Below are 19903 nucleotides of genomic sequence, written 5' to 3'. Positions count from 1 at the left end.
TCCTTCCAAAAATGTATCAGGCAAAATGTACATCCCAGTTTCAGTATGGAAGCAAGGTCTGGGGGTTTGTAAAGACTGACAAAATACAAGTAGCAGAAAAACTGTTTTTATGACTATTAGCGCAGGTTCTGCAAAGCACCCCTGCATTCTCAGTGCTTGCGGAGCTTGGGTTAAGTCACATAGCAGACTTAGTAGCTCTTAGTCCACCTCTGCTGGATTAAGATCTGGTCCAGGGAGGAGCTGAAGCTCAATCAATTGATTCTCTCGGATTGCTTGACCCTCGACCAGGTGCATAGAATTCCTCAGTTATGATATGTTAAGGCAGCGTTTGCCTCCCTTTAAAAATCCCATACTTTACTGCTCCCCATTCTTTGGGGAGAACGGAATTGTATCAAAAGATTGTTCCTCGAGCAGGCTCAGCTAGCAAGAGAACAGCTCGAGCTGCATAAACTCTTGGTGGGTGGGTGGGGGGGTCACATGCTTCTAAAGACTATCCAAGGTATAGAACCATATTTAATGAGGGTGCGTCACCAGCGAGAAAGGTTATTATCATCCAGGTTTAGGTTTAACCTATTACACCATCTTTTGGCCTCTTCAAGTGGGTGGGCCAATTCTGCGAGTAGGGTGTCCTGCGGCTGCGACAATAGTACACCCTACATTTTGTAACGATTTGTTACTATTTTAGTAAGTCCCGAAGGCAATTTTTAGTATCCCTCCGGAAATCCCTGAACTTTTCTCAAGTACATCCTGCTCTTGATTACTTGCAGATGCTTTTAATGAACTTGATCGTTTACTGTGTTGTGTTTATTGCAAGCTGCATTTACATCTAGGAGGTCTAGACCGGACTGATTTTCCTTCTCAGTAGTTTTAGTTATGTGAAAGTGCAATATTGAGATTATTTTATATTATATGTATTGTGTTCTTTTATTGTTATTTTTGTCAATCGAGTAAAGATTTTATGAGGATGATGAATTGCAGAGAACCAATTTAAGAGCAAATGTTATTGTGAAATGTAAAAAAGTGCAGTGGGACATGATTTCGGTATTGGAGACAAAGTCAAAATCAGGTGTCGTAAATTGGTTTTATTCCAATTGCCATTTTCAAACAGGCCTTCAAGGGATCAGTAACAGTATTTAATGGAAGATGGTGGAGCAAGTACAATGCTGTTTTGTGGATTGTTTCAAGAATCTTGAAACTGGCAAATCAACTAATTGTTCCCAGGCAAAGGTGTTGCACATACAACATGACAGGTTGCGGTTTCTTGCAGGTTATTGGCGATAAGATATTTCAGGAAGTAATGGTTCTTTTGAGGGCAACTCACATTTTGCTTTTGCAACTAAGCAATCAGATGCCAATGGAATTCATTTTTGTTCCAGTTATGAGAATGGAATGGGAAGTTCAGAGCAGTCACATGCCACTAATACTACCAACCCTAATGTCAGCAATAATGTGATTACAGTAAATCGAAAAGAGTTGTCACAAACTGTTTTTAATTTATACTGAGAAATTGATAAATGTGTTAGATTAGATGCCCTTCTGTCCCATGCAAAGGATATATTTCCTACTAAATTTAGACTATTCATTTATCTCTATTTTAATGTGGAGTGGGTATTGTGGTGTAGTTGACGTTTTCTGAACTCGTGCTCATGTAAAGAGCTCAGATACCTTCGGGTCAAGTTCGAGCTATATAAAACTCGCTTATTTGTTTACCGATGAGCTGTTCCAGAATTCAGCGGCAATGCCAATTTGTCCATCGCCTGGTATATTGTAAATTAAGAAACGCTTTATCCAAACTCTTCATGCCTCTAAACCTTACAGTGGCGGCTCCTCTATAGGGGCATTTGGGCGCCGCCACCTACTTTCTCGCAGTGCGAGAAGGCAGAAACATAAATGGTAATACTTACCATTTATGTTTCTGCCTTCTCGCACTGCATGAAAGCAGAAGTGCCTGGTTGGGGGTGGGCGGTCCTGCTAGAGGGCAGGGGGGAGAGGCTTGCCCACTGTTGTTCATACTGACTGTTTGGGGCCGACCAAACAGTCAGTATGCACAACAATGGGCAAGCCACTCCCCCCTGCCCTCGAGCAGGAACGCCCACTCTCCCTTTTCTCTATGTAGGCTGCTGCAGCAAAATGGCCCAGATGGGGCGCTCTCAGATTCACCTCACAAGTTGTCATTGGCGGAGGGGAGGGAGGACAGATGACGATGAGAGCAGCAGCCAGCCGGCCTGGAACTGGAAAACGACGCAGGAGTCAGGACCGGTCGGCGGGATTCGGGACCCATACAGTAGATGGCGCGGGACTGTAAGTCTTAAATTATGTATTTTGTTCCATTAAACTCCTCCTGCCTCCCCCCACACACCCCGTGGCGCGACTACCCCACTTCCACCCCCACCCACCCGTTATGCCGGCCACGACTGGAACCATGCACAACATTTAGAAAAGAAAAAGAAAATTTAAAAATCAAGTTAACTAGTTTCCTCGTTTATTTAATTGTGTCACATAGATTATGCCGTGGTCAAAACGTATTGCACGTTAATTGAAGGGCGACAATAAAATTAAATTCAGTTAAGACGTTTGAAAATACATTTATTTGAGCTAGTATAGAAATGAATTTCACATAATAACCCAGCTTCAATGAAGAACAAAATTCAACAGTTGTATTTACTTAATATCATTATTCAGATCGATTTGTAAATACACCCTAATGATGCATTTGAGAGCTGTATATACACAGCGAGATAGTGGTTCACCCAGAATCACACAGTTTCGAGAAATAAGGAGCTCGGATCAGAGTGAGAGTGTGGCGAGGGTAGGCCGTAACACAACAAACACATCATTTGGGTTGAGAATGCCGGTCTTTTATTTTTTTACCCAAGGTGTCCACCCGTGCCTGCTCTTTATCGGGGGCTTCAGGGTGCAGCCATGCCTCATATGAGGCACTACTTACTGATCCCTGCTACAAGAGCTAGTTATTTAACAGAGCAGTGTTCTTGAAAGCATAGCTTTAATGTTTTACTGAACACTGCCAGTTCACAGGTCAGCCCCAGGGATTCCTCTCAAGACTCCTGATGACAGGAGGCGGTGGGGTGAGGTTGGTAGAAGAGGCTGAGGCAGGATCCAGCTAAGAACAACACTCTGTTGTGAACCATTTTAGGACACTATTGTAAATTTCCCAATTCATGCCCTTATATAGGTATAAATCACTATGTCCTTATATAGGCATAAGAATCATAACCATATTTAGTCCTAGCTCATGCAGTCCAAATACGGCAGGGCTACTTCCACTAGTTCCGAAAATTTACAACGATTTCTTGGAAAACTCGGCTTCAGCAGCTAGGGACTTTCCCTTGCTCGAGAACTGACTTGTCCAAGAACTCATGGATTTTTCACAGAACTGAGAGTCTTTAATGATGTTATTATGTCCACCTTTACGTCAAACTCTGCAACTTCAAGGTATAAATATGCCCACACTTGCCTTAGCAAACACACAGTGGTTTGGAGCAGTTCGACTATCTACTTGCCCGACGCATCCTGCTACAGCAAGTGCCTAAGGAAGCCGACCCTCCAACAGACGCACTGAGAGAGACGCTGTCTTTTCTCCTGCCGAGAAATCCAGCTCCAGTGTTTCCAAGCTACCCTTGCGGGTTGTTGGGAAATCGATTCCTGAGCCTGACCTTCTTTCATTCTAAATTAAGGTACGGAGCTGATTAGACCCTAAGAGAAATCTTGGACAGATTCTTGGCAAAAGAATACTATATTTATGCTACACCTCACTTCCCTCGTACTAAGCTTAGGTACATCGGGGTAGGCGTACTTTAGAAGCACCAGTTGAGTACTCTTAGCCTCTGTTTATGTATGTATTTTTCTATGGTTTAGGAACCATACAATGCTCTTACAGTATTATTTTGTTCTACTTTTTATACTGTATGCGTTATATTTTACAACCAGTTTTACGATTGTAGCAGTTAATTTCTTATGCTTGAGAAAGAAGGCTGTTCAATAAATCCTTTTACTGAAAACGCGTGTCTATCTTTTTTTCTGCAACTCAGGTGAAACGAAGCATACACGGTTGACTGAGTGAAATATATATCTATTTTTTCCACGACTCCGATGATCAGTTTTACTTTGGGGAAACAAAGTTGTCATGTTTATGCGATTGTCAGAAACTAATCCCTCCTTGTGAATTCGAGAGAATTTCTAGTGACCTCTGAGTTAGCTGGCACTCACAATTAAGGATAGTATATTCGATAGAGACCTAGTAGACCTCAGTCCTACGTCTAACCTATAGGATATATTATTCCAATGCGCAGAGCCTATTGCGAATATGGGAACTATACTACATGGCGCCCGTTTGGTAAGGCACTAATTTAACGCTAGATACTAGAGTAACTCAGTCGTGCTTTTCTCAGAGACCCCTTTACCAGTAAATACTCCAAAAGACGTCTGGAGTGGGTTAAAGGATAAAATATCCGCCATAAAACTGAGTAGGACGAAAAATCTTATTTATTAGTTTTTGGTTTGTTCAACGTTGAAGGATACAGTGTTCCAAAATATTGTGCACCTTATCTTTATTTCCTTCAAACTTGCTCTGCAAACTTTCATTAAACAATGTGGAATAATGACAACACCGAAGCCGGTGGATCTGGAAATCATCGACCAGGTCTTGACACCACAGGGTTTAATGAAGAAGACGTGGATGCTATAATCATCTCAGAAAATGTAAGGAAAACCATAGCTATAAAGCTTATAGAAAATGTCCTATCAGCAAGAGGTTGTAGAGTCATATTTGTCATAGAGGCACATGAATATCGGCAGACAGAGGTATTCTATTCATGAATTGTCTTTCCACAAGCAAATCCAACAACACATGTGTTCCACTTCTATAAGATAGAGGAACATCCAACGGGATACTTTCCTTTTGAGGACATTGAAATTACACTAACTTAACAAGGGCATCAGCTCTGGTTTAAAGGCGCCTTACAACATCAAAATCACATTACCAAGCTTGGTCCACTAGGTAGACCAGAGCAACATGGCTGATACTAGCCAGCTATACATCACATCCTGACATTGAGAGAATGTCAGATGTAGAACTGGTATCTCAGCTAAAACAATTAATTAAAATACATAGACAATTGGTACAATTTGTCATGCGGACTTTAACAGTCCAACCTGCTATAAGAATTCCACAGCACACCACTAATCAGGGGAACACAAACAAAATCACACCATGGACTATACAGTCAGTCATTGGTAAGTTGTCCACAAAAAGGGAACAAATTCCATTATGGGTAGTCCAGAAGAATTACTCAAATAGAGGCAGTATTTCCCGATAGTACACCTCATGAGAAACACAGGATTCTAACAACCTGTTTCCCAATGGGGATTGCACCACACGTGGAGGACAGTGACACTTGGGGTACAGTCTTTGCTTCAATTTACACAAAAACACAAGGTGTCCTGTCTATGGCAGTGATACCAGACGTTCTGAGACAGATTCAAAATGAATACGGTCCAGAACCAGCCTTGAATCTTGGTATGAAATTACTGAAAGATTTCAAACAAGTCTCAGCTATTTTATTAGCTAACATTAAAGGTGAAGCAGCATCCGTGGCAATCCGCCAAAAATTTAAAGAACTCGTTATTACTGAGCAACCGTACGAACTTGCCAGAATTATTGAAAAATCCTATGAAGAACTAGGAATAGATAGTTTGAGAGGGAAACCTGTAAAGCCCGAATTAACAGAAAATCAAAAACAATCTAACTACTCCTAAAAAGAAATGGGAAAATAGTAGACAGTCACTTCCCAAAGAGAAGCGCTCTCAGTCCAGAGGTAGATCTCAGCAAAAGGAGCACTCTAAAAAGAGGTTTAACCTTAGAAGTAGGGATAATTTAAGAAAACCTAATAGATATCAACATACTGATACACGATCCTCTGGTACCTTTCAGACTTCCTCGCAGATATCCGAAAGAAGAGGATGATCAGAACACAAAGAAGAACGCATGAAGTCCAAAGATGATCAACACGTTCCAAAAAATAAGAAAACTCAATTCTCCAAAAAGAAGGTAGCAAGCATTAAAATCAGACATGCCGAGGATCTTGAGGGCATAACTCAAGAACGGGGAGTGGGCCCAGACAATGCTGGACAGCGCAGCAGAGGTCACCATAGCTCGCAGGATCCTGAAAGATCATCTGGAGACAGTGGATCTGAATGAATGCATTCAGGTTGAAACGGCCGACACCAGGGTTAGTGTATCACATAAGTTGTATGAAGTAACACTCCGGATAGAGGGGGACATAACTAGAAAAATAAAAGCACTCTTTTGGGAAAAACTATCTAAGGGTTATGACATCCTTCTGGCTGAAAAAGACTGGCCACCTGAATTTGTCAGGGAGTGCCCACATAGCAAAGAAATCATTATGCCAGCCTTCTCAAACCATATTCTTATTCATAAAAAATACACCTATGCCAGACAATGGGCTGTGGCCCAGGCTCCAGCATTATATAAAAATCATTTGGGATGGGATGAGGACTCTCCTCACCATAAAATCCAGTTAAAAAAATCAACCTACTGCTCAGAGGCAGTACCCAGTAAAGCAGGAAGCTAAAAAACTAGTCAGGGAGATCTTAGATCAACTTGAATGCCAGCGGGTGATTGAAACATGCACCTCGACCATGAACAATCCTTTGTTTCCTGTCTCCAAACCAGAAAAATTATATTGTCTAGTTTTGGATTGCAGACATTTAAACTCTTGTTGCAAAACTTTTTCAGTACAAAATGCACACAGTGCAGCACTGATGAATAACATCGTTCGCAAAAAATACAAAACGACATTAGACATTTCAAAGGGTTTCTTCTGTCAAAATATCGCACCAGAAAGCAGGTATTTGACCGCTTTCTCAATAATGGGGACACAGTGAAAATGTTGCCGTCTCCCTCAAGGATTCAAGAATAGTCCAGGGTTATTTTCAGCCAGAGTAACAGAGTTACAACAAACGTATGATGATGAGGCACTATCTTATGTCAATGACATCTATCTTACAGATAATGATTTGGACAGGCACTTGAACAGGGTGAACACCATAATACTTGGATTTGCCTCTGAAGGGTATAAATTCAACTTTAAAAAATCAAGAATTGCCCACCTCAACACCCTATTCTTGGGATACAAACTTTCAAGTGAAGGCAAAATCCTAGCAGCCAACTTTTTAGAAAAATGTGCGCTGTTCCAACCTCCAAAAACGCTGAAAAACTTACAGTCAATTCTAGGATTCCTAAACTTCAGAAGAACTTACATTCTGAATTACGCAGAAAGGGTTAAACCTCTCTACGAACTAATCAAACCTGATTTCAAACCTACTAATTGGACTAAAAACACACAGAACTTTTGCGTTCAGTACAAACAGACATGTTGGCAACAACACACTTACAAACACGCGACAATGTACGCAACCTTGTAATCCGAATCATCCCAGGGAGATGCGGATTCACATACCTAACCTTTAATGAAGGTGAAAAGATATCAATAGCTTACAAGTCACACTTGTACACAGAAGCTGAAATAAAATTCACTTCAACAGAAAAAATTCTGACAGCGGTTCAAAGTGCGATAGCAAAGGAGAGAGCCTTCGCACAGGGTAAACGCATTAAAGACGTTACACCTGTACCTGCCTTAGAGGCAGTTACGAAGGCAAGCATTCCAAATGCAAAAGCTCTACATTCAAGATGGATACAATGGGTTAATTCTCTTGCTGCAACAGACGTTGAATACGTTTTTGACCCTTACTTGAAAACACAAGAATTTCTCTAATACGAACAAGAATGTCCTCTGCCTACTGAAATTCTACCTCTAGAACATTACGGCTGTATAATATATACAGACGGATCAGCACAGCCCGCAATTGGGGGTACACAAGCTTATAGTGCAGCATGCACGATGGTAAATGTCGCTGGCTCAATGGTAAATTCCAACCTATGGTCACAAAAACTCAATCTCTAGGAGACTGTACAGCTCAGGGAGCTGAACTACAGGCTTTCAAGATGGCGCTTGAAAATACTGATCGCGAATTTCCCACACTCATAGTGTGCGATTCGTATTACTGCGTCCAGTCTTACAATGAATATCTACAGAACTGGGTACGAAATGGTTTTAAAAACGCAAAAGGTGGCACAATCAAGCATAAAATGCTTTGGGAACAAGAAGTTCTTTTGCAGAAAGAACTACAAAAGACGCACGTGATCCATACACGGAGTCATCAGCGTGGAGTCATCAGCGTGATGACGTTCACGTTGAAGGGAATTCATTGGCTAATAAAGCCGAGAGGGCAGCTGTGCAAATGGCTTCAGTAGCTGCAATTACTCGTTCAAAAACGAAAATAGACAGCGAAATAATGCAAGCAGTCACTGCTTCAATAAAAGACAGTGGTAAAACACTACCAAAAGGCTATCCACTCAAGTACTCATATATAACTGATGCAAATAATGTTCCGTTTTCTCGAATCCCTGGAGTGGGGGATAGAGCAATCCCAAACATGGAACACAGGTTAGGATAGTGAGGAGGTCTTCTATAAGCCCGAGGAGAAAGAGGGAGAAGAGGGTTGGGGCGAGCACACAACCCTGCCTGACCCCCTTCTCTACCGGAAACGGCCCGTTAATTGGCCATACTTGCCATAGCGAACTCTGGCAAAAGTGCCTTCGTGGAGATGTTTGAATTGATAGCATAAGTATGGTGGAACCCCCATAGCTAGTAAGATGGTCAGAGCTGGGTCCGGTCCACCATATCAAATGCGGACTTCAGGTCCACGAAGGTTACATATAGGCTGCCCCATCCAAAACAACGTGCTTCCAGTAAAGGACCTGGAGCCGGAATAATTGGTCAATTGTTGGCGTTTTGGCCCTAAAGCCCACCTGAAGCGGGGTCAAAATATTATTATCATTGATCCAGTCCTGTAAACGTTGTAAAAGAAGCCTAGCATAGATTTTCTGGCTCGCGTCAATAAGGCTGATTGGCCTATAGTTTGATGGTTTAAGCGGAGAACCCTTCTTATAAATGGGGATTATCTCCGCCCCCAACCAGGTAGATGGGAGAGGTAGCCCCTGCAGAATCGAATTATATAATAATAAGAGGTATGGGACCCAAACTATCGGTTTGTCTCTAAAGAGGTCGCCCGGGATCCTATCCAGCCCCGGAGCTTCATTAGGTTGCAGGCTTAATACAGCCGTTTGAACCTCGGCCAAGGAAAAGGGTGGTGTGCACCACATGGGGTCCGGGCCGGAAGGCTTGGAGGGGCCTCACTTCTCGATGTAAGGGGGATAGAGTAGAGCTCTTTAAAATGTAGAGACCAAGATTCTTCTGGGATGTTTGGGTCGATCGTGGTCTTACCTTCTGGTTTGAACGAGATTCCAGAAGGTCCTTGGATCTTTAGCCACGAGTGCAGATCTAATGGCTTTCCATCGTTCTACTTCCCACTCTGATTTTGCATTAAAAATAATTTGCTTGTATGCCTGCCTGGCTTCGGTTACAGATACCTTATTACCTTGTTTAAGTGCCAAAAGCAATGCACACTTCGCGTCCCTGCAACCCTTATTAAACCAGGGGTTTCTTTCACCTTGCGTTCTAGGCTTGATGGGGGCTGTTTTATAAAAACAGTCCACCAATATTGCAGTTAAATCCTCATGTATTCCAGAAAAGTCACTTCCCACGCCATTTTCAGAGGGGATATCAATAGTCAGATTTGCCCTTTCTAGCAGGGGAGTTAAACTCAAGTACATTTTAGCCATATTTTCGGTGGACAGCTTCATAGTTGCCCATCGAATTCTCCTCCCTCCTTGAATTATTCTGATGTCACTAGTTGGAGGGGTTTCCCCATCTTGGCCCTCATTAGTCAGGTGAAGGTCCTTCTCTATGGCCAGGGGATTGTGGTCACTTTCCGTACGGCTGGTTATATGAAAATTGAGGACACTGGGCCACAATGCCATACTAACCATAAAGTAGTCAATTACTGAAGAGTGCCCCATTCCACTGTAAGTAGACTGCCCTGGACTGTCCCCCTGAAAACGCCCATTAGAAGCTCTAATAGAGAAGGAATAGGCGAGGGAGGTCAGCTGAATATGCCAGGGCTGACCAATATTTCGCTGGGTAGATGTTTGGGGGCGGGACTAGCCAAGTTTCGTCTTCTTCTGTTGTAATGTGGGAAACACCATTAAGTGGTTCGAAGTGACAATTAAAGTCTCCACCAATCAGCAGTACAACGTCACCCGGGAGAGAGTGTAATAAAGTGTTCAGCGAGTCTAAAGTCTGGGAGGTTCCTCCTGATCGAACTGGCCGTGAATAGATATTAATGAGTGCCAGTTTTGGTGTTTTGATATGGGGCATAAGGATGCATGTCAGATCAGAACTGTTAGTATCAATTCTTTTCATCGTGAATCCAAGGTGAGCACCTACCCATATGCACAACCCCCCCGATGGTCTACCTCTTGGGCCCTTTATGGCTGGCTCCATATAGGTAACATATCCCAATCTGTGCGTAGGATTAAGAGCCCAAGTTTCCTGGAATAGGCAGATCCCGTGGAGATCTACAAAAGTGCACCAATCAGGGATTTCTAAGTTGGCAGCAAGTCCCGCTATATTCCAGGATAACATTTTTAGGGTCTCATTTTGGGGGGACGGCCTAGATTCCGTATTATCCCGATGACCCAAGCTATTAGATCCCCCCGCTACCGTACTGGGCGCGTGTTGGACTAAATCTAGATGTAAAGCGAGCTTTGAACAGGGGGTGCGGCATTTTGGGACTTAAAAAGTATGGAAATTGGTGGAGTAACCACGGTCTCCCTCGTAGCTAGGGGCGATTTTCCCCCATCATGGAAGCGTTCTTCGATGGTCGGTGGAGGATCCAAAGACCCTACCGTCCCCCCCTGTCTTTCCTTCCTATAGTCTGCTGATAAGGGCGATACTTGGAAGAGAGGGGGCATTTGTGGTCAGTCCACCTGGTCCAGTAGACTGAACCTATTGTTAACTGGGAAACCCAAGACATCATCACTCCCCCTCCAACCCCACATGCCCTCTTCATGGCACCAGGTATCTTCTTGTGGATACCGTTGGTCAAAATTCCCGGTTTCATAGGTATGGAGTGAGTTGGCTGGTGGATAAAAGTAGCTTAGCTTTAACGTTTTAATAGTTGTGGCTGAACTATTGAAACAACTACTACATACATAATCAATTAACCTGCTGTTCTGGAAATTTATAACAATACAATCCCCGACCACGTCTTTCGGGTTAGGAACCACCCACCCAACTCTTCTAACAAACAGAATCTTACTTTGAACACTACTTGACAAGGGTCTATATGTGTTCAACCAGTTGATTGATTTGTTTTTAAGTTCCATAAATGATTCTGGTCTGTTGGGGACCAGCTTAGGGACCCCAGTAAGGACAACCACGTAGGGAGCACTCTCAGGAGGTAGATCGATGCGAGGTGGGTCCAAGGAGCAATGATTAACTCTTGGACGATTTGTAGGGGCTCTGCCCGGAGATTTTGGCTTAGTTGTTCTTGAAGATGGTACATTACCAGCAGATATGGGCACAGTATTGCTTATACTTTCACTAGGTCGTTGTGCAATAATCGCAGACAGTGGGTTGGAGGGGAAAGTCGTTAAGGGCCTAGGGTGTGGTGGCGGAGCCTCCACAACAGCAGTTGGAGCTTGTACATGAGCTTTAGTAACAGAAAGTTCTTTTATGTAGTCCGTATTTGTCAGAAGTAAGTCCTCCATTTTCGCCAGCTTTTTTTCAATTGATTTTAATCTTTGCTCCAAAGGCTGTATAAATGATGATAAGACCAAACTCAATTTTCCCACCATAAAATCTGCGTTACAGATGCTTAGGGATGCAGAGTCAGTTTGGGCCTCGGGAGGGCTCGGTGGAGGGACCGTAGACTCGCTAAGCTCGCCTTGCTCTACAGGTAGTGGTTCAGTACATTTGTTATGTTTAGACTGTTTTGGTGTTCTCCCCCGAAGTGGTGCACTCGCCCGCTTCCGTTTGGGAACTCCGCCTTCGATATTAATAGTGAGTTCAGGAGGAGTTATGGGTCGTTCTGAATGTACGGTCGCCTTATGGCATACCCGCCCAGGTAAGGGTTATTTGATCAAGTCCTCCGTACTCAATACATTGATAGAGGGGATGTTTATATTCCATGGGGACCCTTGTACTTCAGTTGATTGTAGGAGGGGCCCCGGGGAGGGCGCTTGAGCTAGAAGACCCAGAGATGATCTCTTCAGAAACACCGGATCCTGTGACATCCGGCGTTCCGCCATAGCAATCTCTCGTTCCAACACTGATGAGGCTCTCATTATAAATTGGTCCAATGTCCCAGCTACATGCCCTGTGGGTGTGGGTTTCATACCCCTACGGGCCGCCATATAAACTGGGAAATGAGGAAGGGGGCTATCAGTACTCACAGTTTCCAGTGGGCTTTGGAGAATGGGCCCCGTCCGGTCTCTTCCAGTCTGTAATGGGCTGTAACGGGCCCGCCCTTGGCCCGGGCTTCGACCGGCTCGTCCCGCGCGTGTCCCACGACGCGGAGGTGCGCGCTTCTAAATGCGCCTCCTGGCGCTGCTGGCGCGTCACTGGTGCACGCCGGCGCTGAGGATGCCGGGAGATGTAGTCCTGGGGCGGCGGCGCGGGTATTGGTGGCGTCCGGTGGAGTGGAGTGGTTCTTTGGCTCCCGGTCAGTGTCAGCGTAGGACAAGGTGCTCCGCAACAAAGGTAAGGCTCCCCCAGCTCTGCCGAGGTGCGAGCTTCTAAATGCGCCTCCTGGCGCTGCTGGCGCGTCACTGGTGCACGCCGCCGCTGAGGATGCCGGGAGATGTGGTCCTGGGGCGGCGGCGCGGGTATTGGTGGCGTCCCGTGGAGTGGAGTGGTTCTTTGGCCCCCGGTCAGTGTCAGCGTAGGACAAGGTGCTCCGCAATAAAAGTAAGGCTCCCCCCGGTCTGCCGAGGTGCGCACTTCTAAATGCGCCTCCTGGCGCTGCTGGCGCGTCACTGGTGCACGCCGCCACTGAGGATGCCGGTAGATGTAGTCCCGGGGCGGCGGCGCGGGTATTGGTGGCGTCCTGTGGAGTGGAGTGGGTCTTTGGCCCCGGTCAGTGTCAGCGTAGGACAAGGTGCTCCGCAACAAAGGTAAGGCTCCCCCCGCTCTGCCGAGGTGCGCGCTTCTAAATGCACCTCCTAGAGCTGCTGGCGCGTCACAGGTGCACGCCGCCGCTGAGGATGCCGGGAGATGTAGTCCTGGGGCGGCGGCACGGGTATTGGTGGCCTCCGGTGGAGTGGAGTGGTTCTTTGGCCCCCGGTCAGTGTCAGCGTAGGACAAGGTGCTCCGCAACAAAGGTAAGGCTCCCCCTTTTCATTTGGATGTGGCCTTAGCGCTCGGCTGACGCCCGAACTGATATAAAAAAATTGCGAGTCTTTATTGGCACATACGCAATCGGAGTGCTACATTCTGACCAGGGTAAACAAATTTATTCTGCTGCCTTTTATGCTCAATTGTCCACCTTAGGCTTTGACTTTTGGAAAGACAACATTGAGACAAAAACTGTTTGGGGCACAAAAGACTGACAGGTACAAGGTTTAGAAGCATTGTTCAGAGCCTGCATCATCCCAGAACAAATACTGTTCTTAAATGAAACTGTTCAACAGACATCTTGTCTTGGCCAGGCTAAGATAAAAGATTTAAACAAACCGTCCATACCTAAACCTACACCTGATAGTAATTTAACTTCAGGTGAGGACGTAGACGTAAATTATATTTTTCTACAAAACAGAACTCATCCTGAATGGAAAAAATGATGAATCTGGGCCACAATATCATAGGGAGGGGCGTCATCTCGCCCCAAACCAACTGGACAACTCAGTGAGCGCCAGGTTGGCATTCATTGTTGCTTAACATTCATCAAACTATTCCGTCTGTTCCATCTCATTTGCTCTTTTTTGCATCCTTTTGATTTTTAGTCGCCCACACGTGGAATAATGTGCATTTTTCCAAGTTTCTGATGTTCAAAATGTGTCCATTCGAACCTCTATGCATGAACACGACTGAAGCAATGATTCGTCAGAGGCAGTGTTTATTCATAAAAACCCAATGCATTTCGGGCTACAATTGGCCGTAGCAAACATACGGTGGTTTGGAGCAGTTCGACTATCTACTTGCCCGACGTATCCTGCTACAGCAAGTGCCAAAGGAAGCCGACCCTCCAACAGACGCACTGAGAGAGACGCTGTCTTTTCTCCTGCCGAGAAATACAGCTCCAGTGTTTCCAAGCTACCCTTGCGGGTTTCTGGGAAATCGATTCCTGAGTCTGACCTTCTTTCATTCCAAACTAAGGTACGGAGCTGATTAGACCCTAAGAGAAATCTTGGACAGATTCTTGGCAAAAGAATACTACATTTATGCTACACCTCACTTACTTCTTCCCTCGTACTAAGCTTAGGCTAGGTACATTGGGGTAGGCGTATTTTAGAAGCACCAGTTGAGTACTTTTAGCCTCTGTTATTTATGTATGTATTTATCTATGGTTTAAGAACCATGCAATGCTCTTACAGTATTATTTTATTCTACTCTTTATACTGTATGCATTATATTTTACAACCAGTTTTATGATTGTAGCAGTTCATTTCTTATGCTTGAAAAAGAAGACTGTTCAATAAAACCTTTTTATTGAAAACGCCCGTCTATCTATTTCTCTGCAACTATGGTGAAATGAAGCATGCACGATTGACTGAGTGAAATATCTATCTATTGTTTCCACGACTCTGATGATCAGTTTTATCTTAGGGAAACAAAGTTGTCATGTTTATGCAGTTGTCAGAAACTAATCCCTTCTTGTGAATTCGAGAAAGTTTCTAGTGACCTTTGAGCTAGCTGGCACTCACAATTAAGTCTAATATATTCGATAGAGACCTAGTAGACCTCAGTCCTACGTCTAACCTACAGGATATATTATTCCAATGCGCAGAGCCTATTGGGAATATAGGAACTACACTACAACTCTGAAGGTGGATGTCTGCACTACGCATCTCTGAGGGATGAGGTTCAACTATGATTCTTTCACTCAGGCACAATCCATTTTATTTAGGAGACATACTGTGCATACTATGCCTTTTAAAATGTGGCTGTCATGGCGCACATCACTGCATCTCTAAGGCCAATGAGAAGCCACACAGAGCAGCAGGAGCAGGCTCCCCAGCACTATCCCATCTTTTGTTAGGGCTGTGTTTTCAGTACGATCGAGAAGGTGGGAGAGGAATGGAGTTGAGTCTTTGTCTTTTCAAACCAGGCGTTGCTGCTCTAGCTGGTTCCTCGTTGGGAACCATGGCTTGCTCGTTTCAATATCCAGCGGCACATTCCTGCCCTGCTGCTGCCAAGGAGTCTCTGAGTTTCCAGCAAAGAAAGCAAGGTAGCAAAAAAATTGTACTAGCATACAGGAGGAAATATTTGCCTCAGGGCAGCCATGGCATATTGAGGAAGAGTGGGGGAGGGGGGGGAAGAAACCATGATAAAATGCAGGATCTGGAGTACTAGAGATAATTTTTGACATGGTATATGGGCAGTATTAATGGCATAATTCCGATGCTGGAATATTGTATGTAAATCCTGCTACATGGGGGGTTCCCATAACAAAATGCTGGCACTTGCACAATAAAGCAATCTCTTAAAATAGGGAACTCTCAAGGCAAATTTTGAAAACATTGAGGTGAACTTTTAGTAAGTAGTACGCACTACCACTTTCAAAGATCACCAGCCACCACTGCCTTACACCAGTAAACAATTATTAAAACACTGCATGCATCCGCCAAACTTCATTAATACATCCTTTGATGGGTAAAAAACTAAATACAGAGCAAAGGTGAATTTATGATGCTAGTGCATTGATTAAAACACGTCTTCCAAATGTAACCATCAATTACTGCATAACTTTCAAACCTTTACACCTACCTAGTAATGCCAGCAATCCCATTACTGTAAGCACCGGTTTTCTTGCCATTTGAATGTGCGGTGGTTTGGTGTTATTCATCTGAAATCTTGCAGTTAGTGTCCTCTGGGTAAAGTAATGAGGGTAATAGCTCATAAAGGCATTATCATTACTCAGCAATGTGTAGTTAAAACTGCTGCTGGAATTTGAAATCAGAATATTTTGGTGCTGGGCAATTACCTGCAAAAAAAAAACATTTTCAGCTGACAGTGCAATAGACTGAAAGTACATTCTTAATACACTGGAAAACAGTGCAGAATAATGCAAACACATTGACACTCATTGTTGAACACGGAGGAATGAATCGAAAGTGACTTGGTCATGCTTGGACTGTGGAGGATAACAAATATTTCCAGGGGTAGATAATGAATTAGGTAGAATCATCCATCGGCAGGTGCTGCTGAGGCAGTCCATTGTCGGGAAGAAAGGGGTGAGGCTAGTTAGCAGCTTGACTGCCCCACTCCACCAAACTACCACACGAGACCAGAGCAGGCATGACTGTGCTAAATATGCCACATATCTCCCCGTACTGCTGTTTACTATGTAACGAGTATTGGGGCCTGTGGAGTGACAGGGGAGAGGGAAGGAACAGAGGAGTTGTATTGGTGAAGGTTGTTGTGGAAAGTGGGCATACTTGATATTAGGAGATTCCCCATCCCTGATGGTAAACTTGTGGACATTGGCAATATCTGGTACTGAGCATACAAAGGCCAGCATTACTGGTTACTGGGTATGTGGACATAAACAATATCAGCGTTATCTGGAAAAAATACTCCTTAATCTGTATACAATTTAATTTAAATCCTATCAATTTTGACCAAAGCTGTTTATTTAATGTGCGTAGAAATTCTGTCTTTTACAATTGTGTTCTTAAAATGTTACTGAGAAGAATACTCAACCCTGTATATACTAGCTTTTAAATCCAGCACATTTGGACTCAACTTTGCAGAGACCGTGGTAACAAATATCATGGGGATGAAGCTAGTGCCTGTTGATGAGAAAACCATTTTAGAATTAAAGCCAGGTTTGGTGGATTGGTGGACTAATGCGTCCACTGTAGTGTCCTGTATTCAACCTCATGGTCACAGGTTCAAATCCTGACAGGTCCACTCAGCCTTTCATCCTTCTGAAGTCGCTAATGAGTACCATTGAGTTAGGTAACAATAAACATCTGTTATTCAGCGCCAAGATACCCCTGGGTGAAAGTGCACTTTACAAAACAGGTTATATTACGTTAGAAAACACAAGGAGAGCCAGCACAGGGTCAAGACTGATTTGCATATGTCTGTGTCCAAACGGGGGTGGCGAAGTGAGCTAAAGAACGGTGATGGATTCAACCCAGATCTGTGACTGGGGGTGAGTGTCTGAAAAGTTTCAGAACTCTCTCCATCATTTCCTTGTGTTTGCAAGTTGGAGGGTATGCGCAGACGTGGGTCCATTGCTCACTTTGCAACTGGATTCAAGCTAGCCTGGCAGATGAGGGGTTGTTAGAAATGGGATTTCTGGTTGGCTAAGGCTTGCGCCAAAGCCAGGCGGCAACCACCACTCTAGTCAGGGCAATGGAGTTACACACGGAAGATAACCCCTGCTCACCCCCTTGGTAGCTTGGCACGAGCAGGCAGGCTTATCCCAGAGGCAATGTGTAAAGCGTTTGCGCAACACACACACAGCAGCAACACTCTAGGCACACAAAAGAAGGAACTCCACACAGGTTATATATAAAAATAGCCTTTGTATTATCCAAAACACAATAGAATAGTAATCACACAATATACACTGTGCCAACTGGCACTAGGCAATATTTACAGGGGATTATATACACATGACAGGGCCAATTGGGCCACTGTCAGAACCATCACAAAGTGAAAACAGTAAATGCAGAACCAATAATAACGTAGAACACAACCAGTAATTACTGGCTAAATACTGTACTCAACATTATCTTGAAACATAAATCATAGTATGCAAAGCCTCAATCATAAACCACGCCAGGGGCATTAATCACAGTAGAAGAAACCTCATAATATAAACCACGCTAGGGACATAAATCGCAGTAGAAAGTAACCTCATAACATAAACCACAGTAGAGGTATAAATCAAGGTGCATAAATCACATTTCCTGGGCACCACTTAAACCACATTTAAGGCCTGACACCATAGCCTCCTAACACAGTCCCCCCTGGCCAACTGGCCTTCCCAGAGGACTCAAATGCCCTATGTCCCAAATGTCAGGGTGGCTGCCAATGCAGCAGAATCCCAAAAGTGCGCAATTGCTTTGGCCTAAACGTAGCAGCTGTCGCTAAGTGCGGTGCAGCTGTGCAGGCAAAAATGTGGGCACTGGAAAAACGGCACTGGGCTCTGGGGTCCACTCACCCCTCCTATAGCCAAAAAACACTGACCCCCTCGTGGCACCTGCCTGCGCTCTCGCAGGGCAGCTGGAAATAGCACTGGCACCACTGTAGTGTGTGAGTCCCACTGGGACTCTGTAACCAACTTGCGCAACATTGCAGCTACTCACTGTCAGGTGGGGCAGCTGGGAAAAATAGAACTGGCCCTGCACGGCCATTCGAACCCCTCTCTGGGACTCTCAGCCATAAAGTGTCCCCTTGATGTAGCTGCCCGCAACTGCGCGCAGCTGTGAAGAACATCAAAAGATAGAAGGGAACATTACAAGTGCTCCAAACTCAGCCCCCACTCACCAGGACTACTCTGCAGCAGCACTCGTCCGGTCTCCAGGCTGGTGCAGCACACGCGGGTCTTTCCCTTCACCAAGGGAGTCCCGCGAGGCTCAGCTGCAGTCCCTCTCCTCTCTTCACCTGGAAGCCCTGGGAGGCGGGGTAGGCTCCCGTCCTCCCTCCTCCATGCAGCCCGGCTTCTCCTCACTTCACCTGGGCCCCCTCCTAGGACCTGAGACTTCGATGGGGGGGCCAGCAAGACTCCGGACTTCCGGCTTTTGATTTGCAGCCCCGCCCACAACTAGGCACGGCCGTCTGGCTTCCGGGTCGCTCCTGGAGCGGTGGCTCGAAAAAGACTATCAAAGTGCGGGATGGGCTCTCGCGAGGCACCGATGCGGGTGGGATCCCGCTCTTGTTTTGAAGGCATCCAGCAATTAGAAGCGCTCCCACGAAGCACACACTGCTGGGTGAGCACCCGCTCAATTACGGCAATTGCGGGGTGGGCACCCGCTATGTGTATATAAAAACAAGGCAAAAATGCGGGGTGGGCACCCGCTCAGCTGGGCAGGAATGTGAGGGAATCCTCACGTCAGGATTGCCCGCAAATGCAAAGAAGCTCCCCGCTGCGAAGCTCCAGTCCTCTCCTCTTGGGTAAATCAAAATAAAAGCGCTCACGGGGCGCTAGCAAGCAGGCAGGCCAAAGAGTCCTTGGTACTGGGGAGACCACAGCGCAGCCAGGCAGGCCATCACGCAGGGACCCCCAGGAGACAGCAGCTGGGCCCCGCGGTGGTTCCTCCTGGCAGAGGGTCCCCTCCAAGTAAGCATAAGCACAGAAGCTTCATGGGGTCACAGCCCCTATATTTATAATTAATTTTCCTTTGTCTTTAGAAAAGGGCATGGGGGAACCAGATGCAACTGATTCAGGGGGGAATTGGAGCACTTTGTTTTCCAGGCTCCTCTTCCTCTTTGTCAGGTGGAGGCTCAGTGATCAGACACACCACAGGGGGCGGAGCCAGCATTGTACAGGCTAGGCAAGTACCTATTCAAGGTCAGGGGATTACTCCTCCCACTACTCCCAATGCAGATGTCCTATTCAGTCTAGCGCTGACTCACCCTGCCCCTCCTGGAGCCACAAACATCTTCCAGCCCCTGTCACTCAAAAGCCAGACATGCAATTCACATCAGGCAGGCAGACACATAGC

At 45.2% G+C, this 19903-nt stretch overlaps 1 protein-coding gene across 1 annotated transcript in view; it reads right to left on the bottom strand.

Moving 5' to 3' along the window:
- The window catches only part of IDUA (alpha-L-iduronidase), a 1961268-nt gene that overhangs the window by 687897 nt on the left and 1253468 nt on the right, over window positions 1-19903 (bottom strand). Inside the window, exon 8 of the mRNA XM_078676355.1 lies at window positions 15990-16206. Coding sequence (XP_078532481.1) covers window positions 15990-16206 — 217 coding nt within the window. The remainder of the gene's footprint in view (window positions 1-15989; window positions 16207-19903) is intronic.

Source organism: Lissotriton helveticus, chromosome 2_1, assembly GCF_964261635.1.
Source record: "Lissotriton helveticus chromosome 2_1, aLisHel1.1, whole genome shotgun sequence".
Classification (NCBI taxonomy): Eukaryota; Metazoa; Chordata; class Amphibia; order Caudata; family Salamandridae; genus Lissotriton; species Lissotriton helveticus.
Note: the sequence above shows the minus strand (reverse complement) of the source record. Positions and strands in the feature narration are given on the sequence as shown.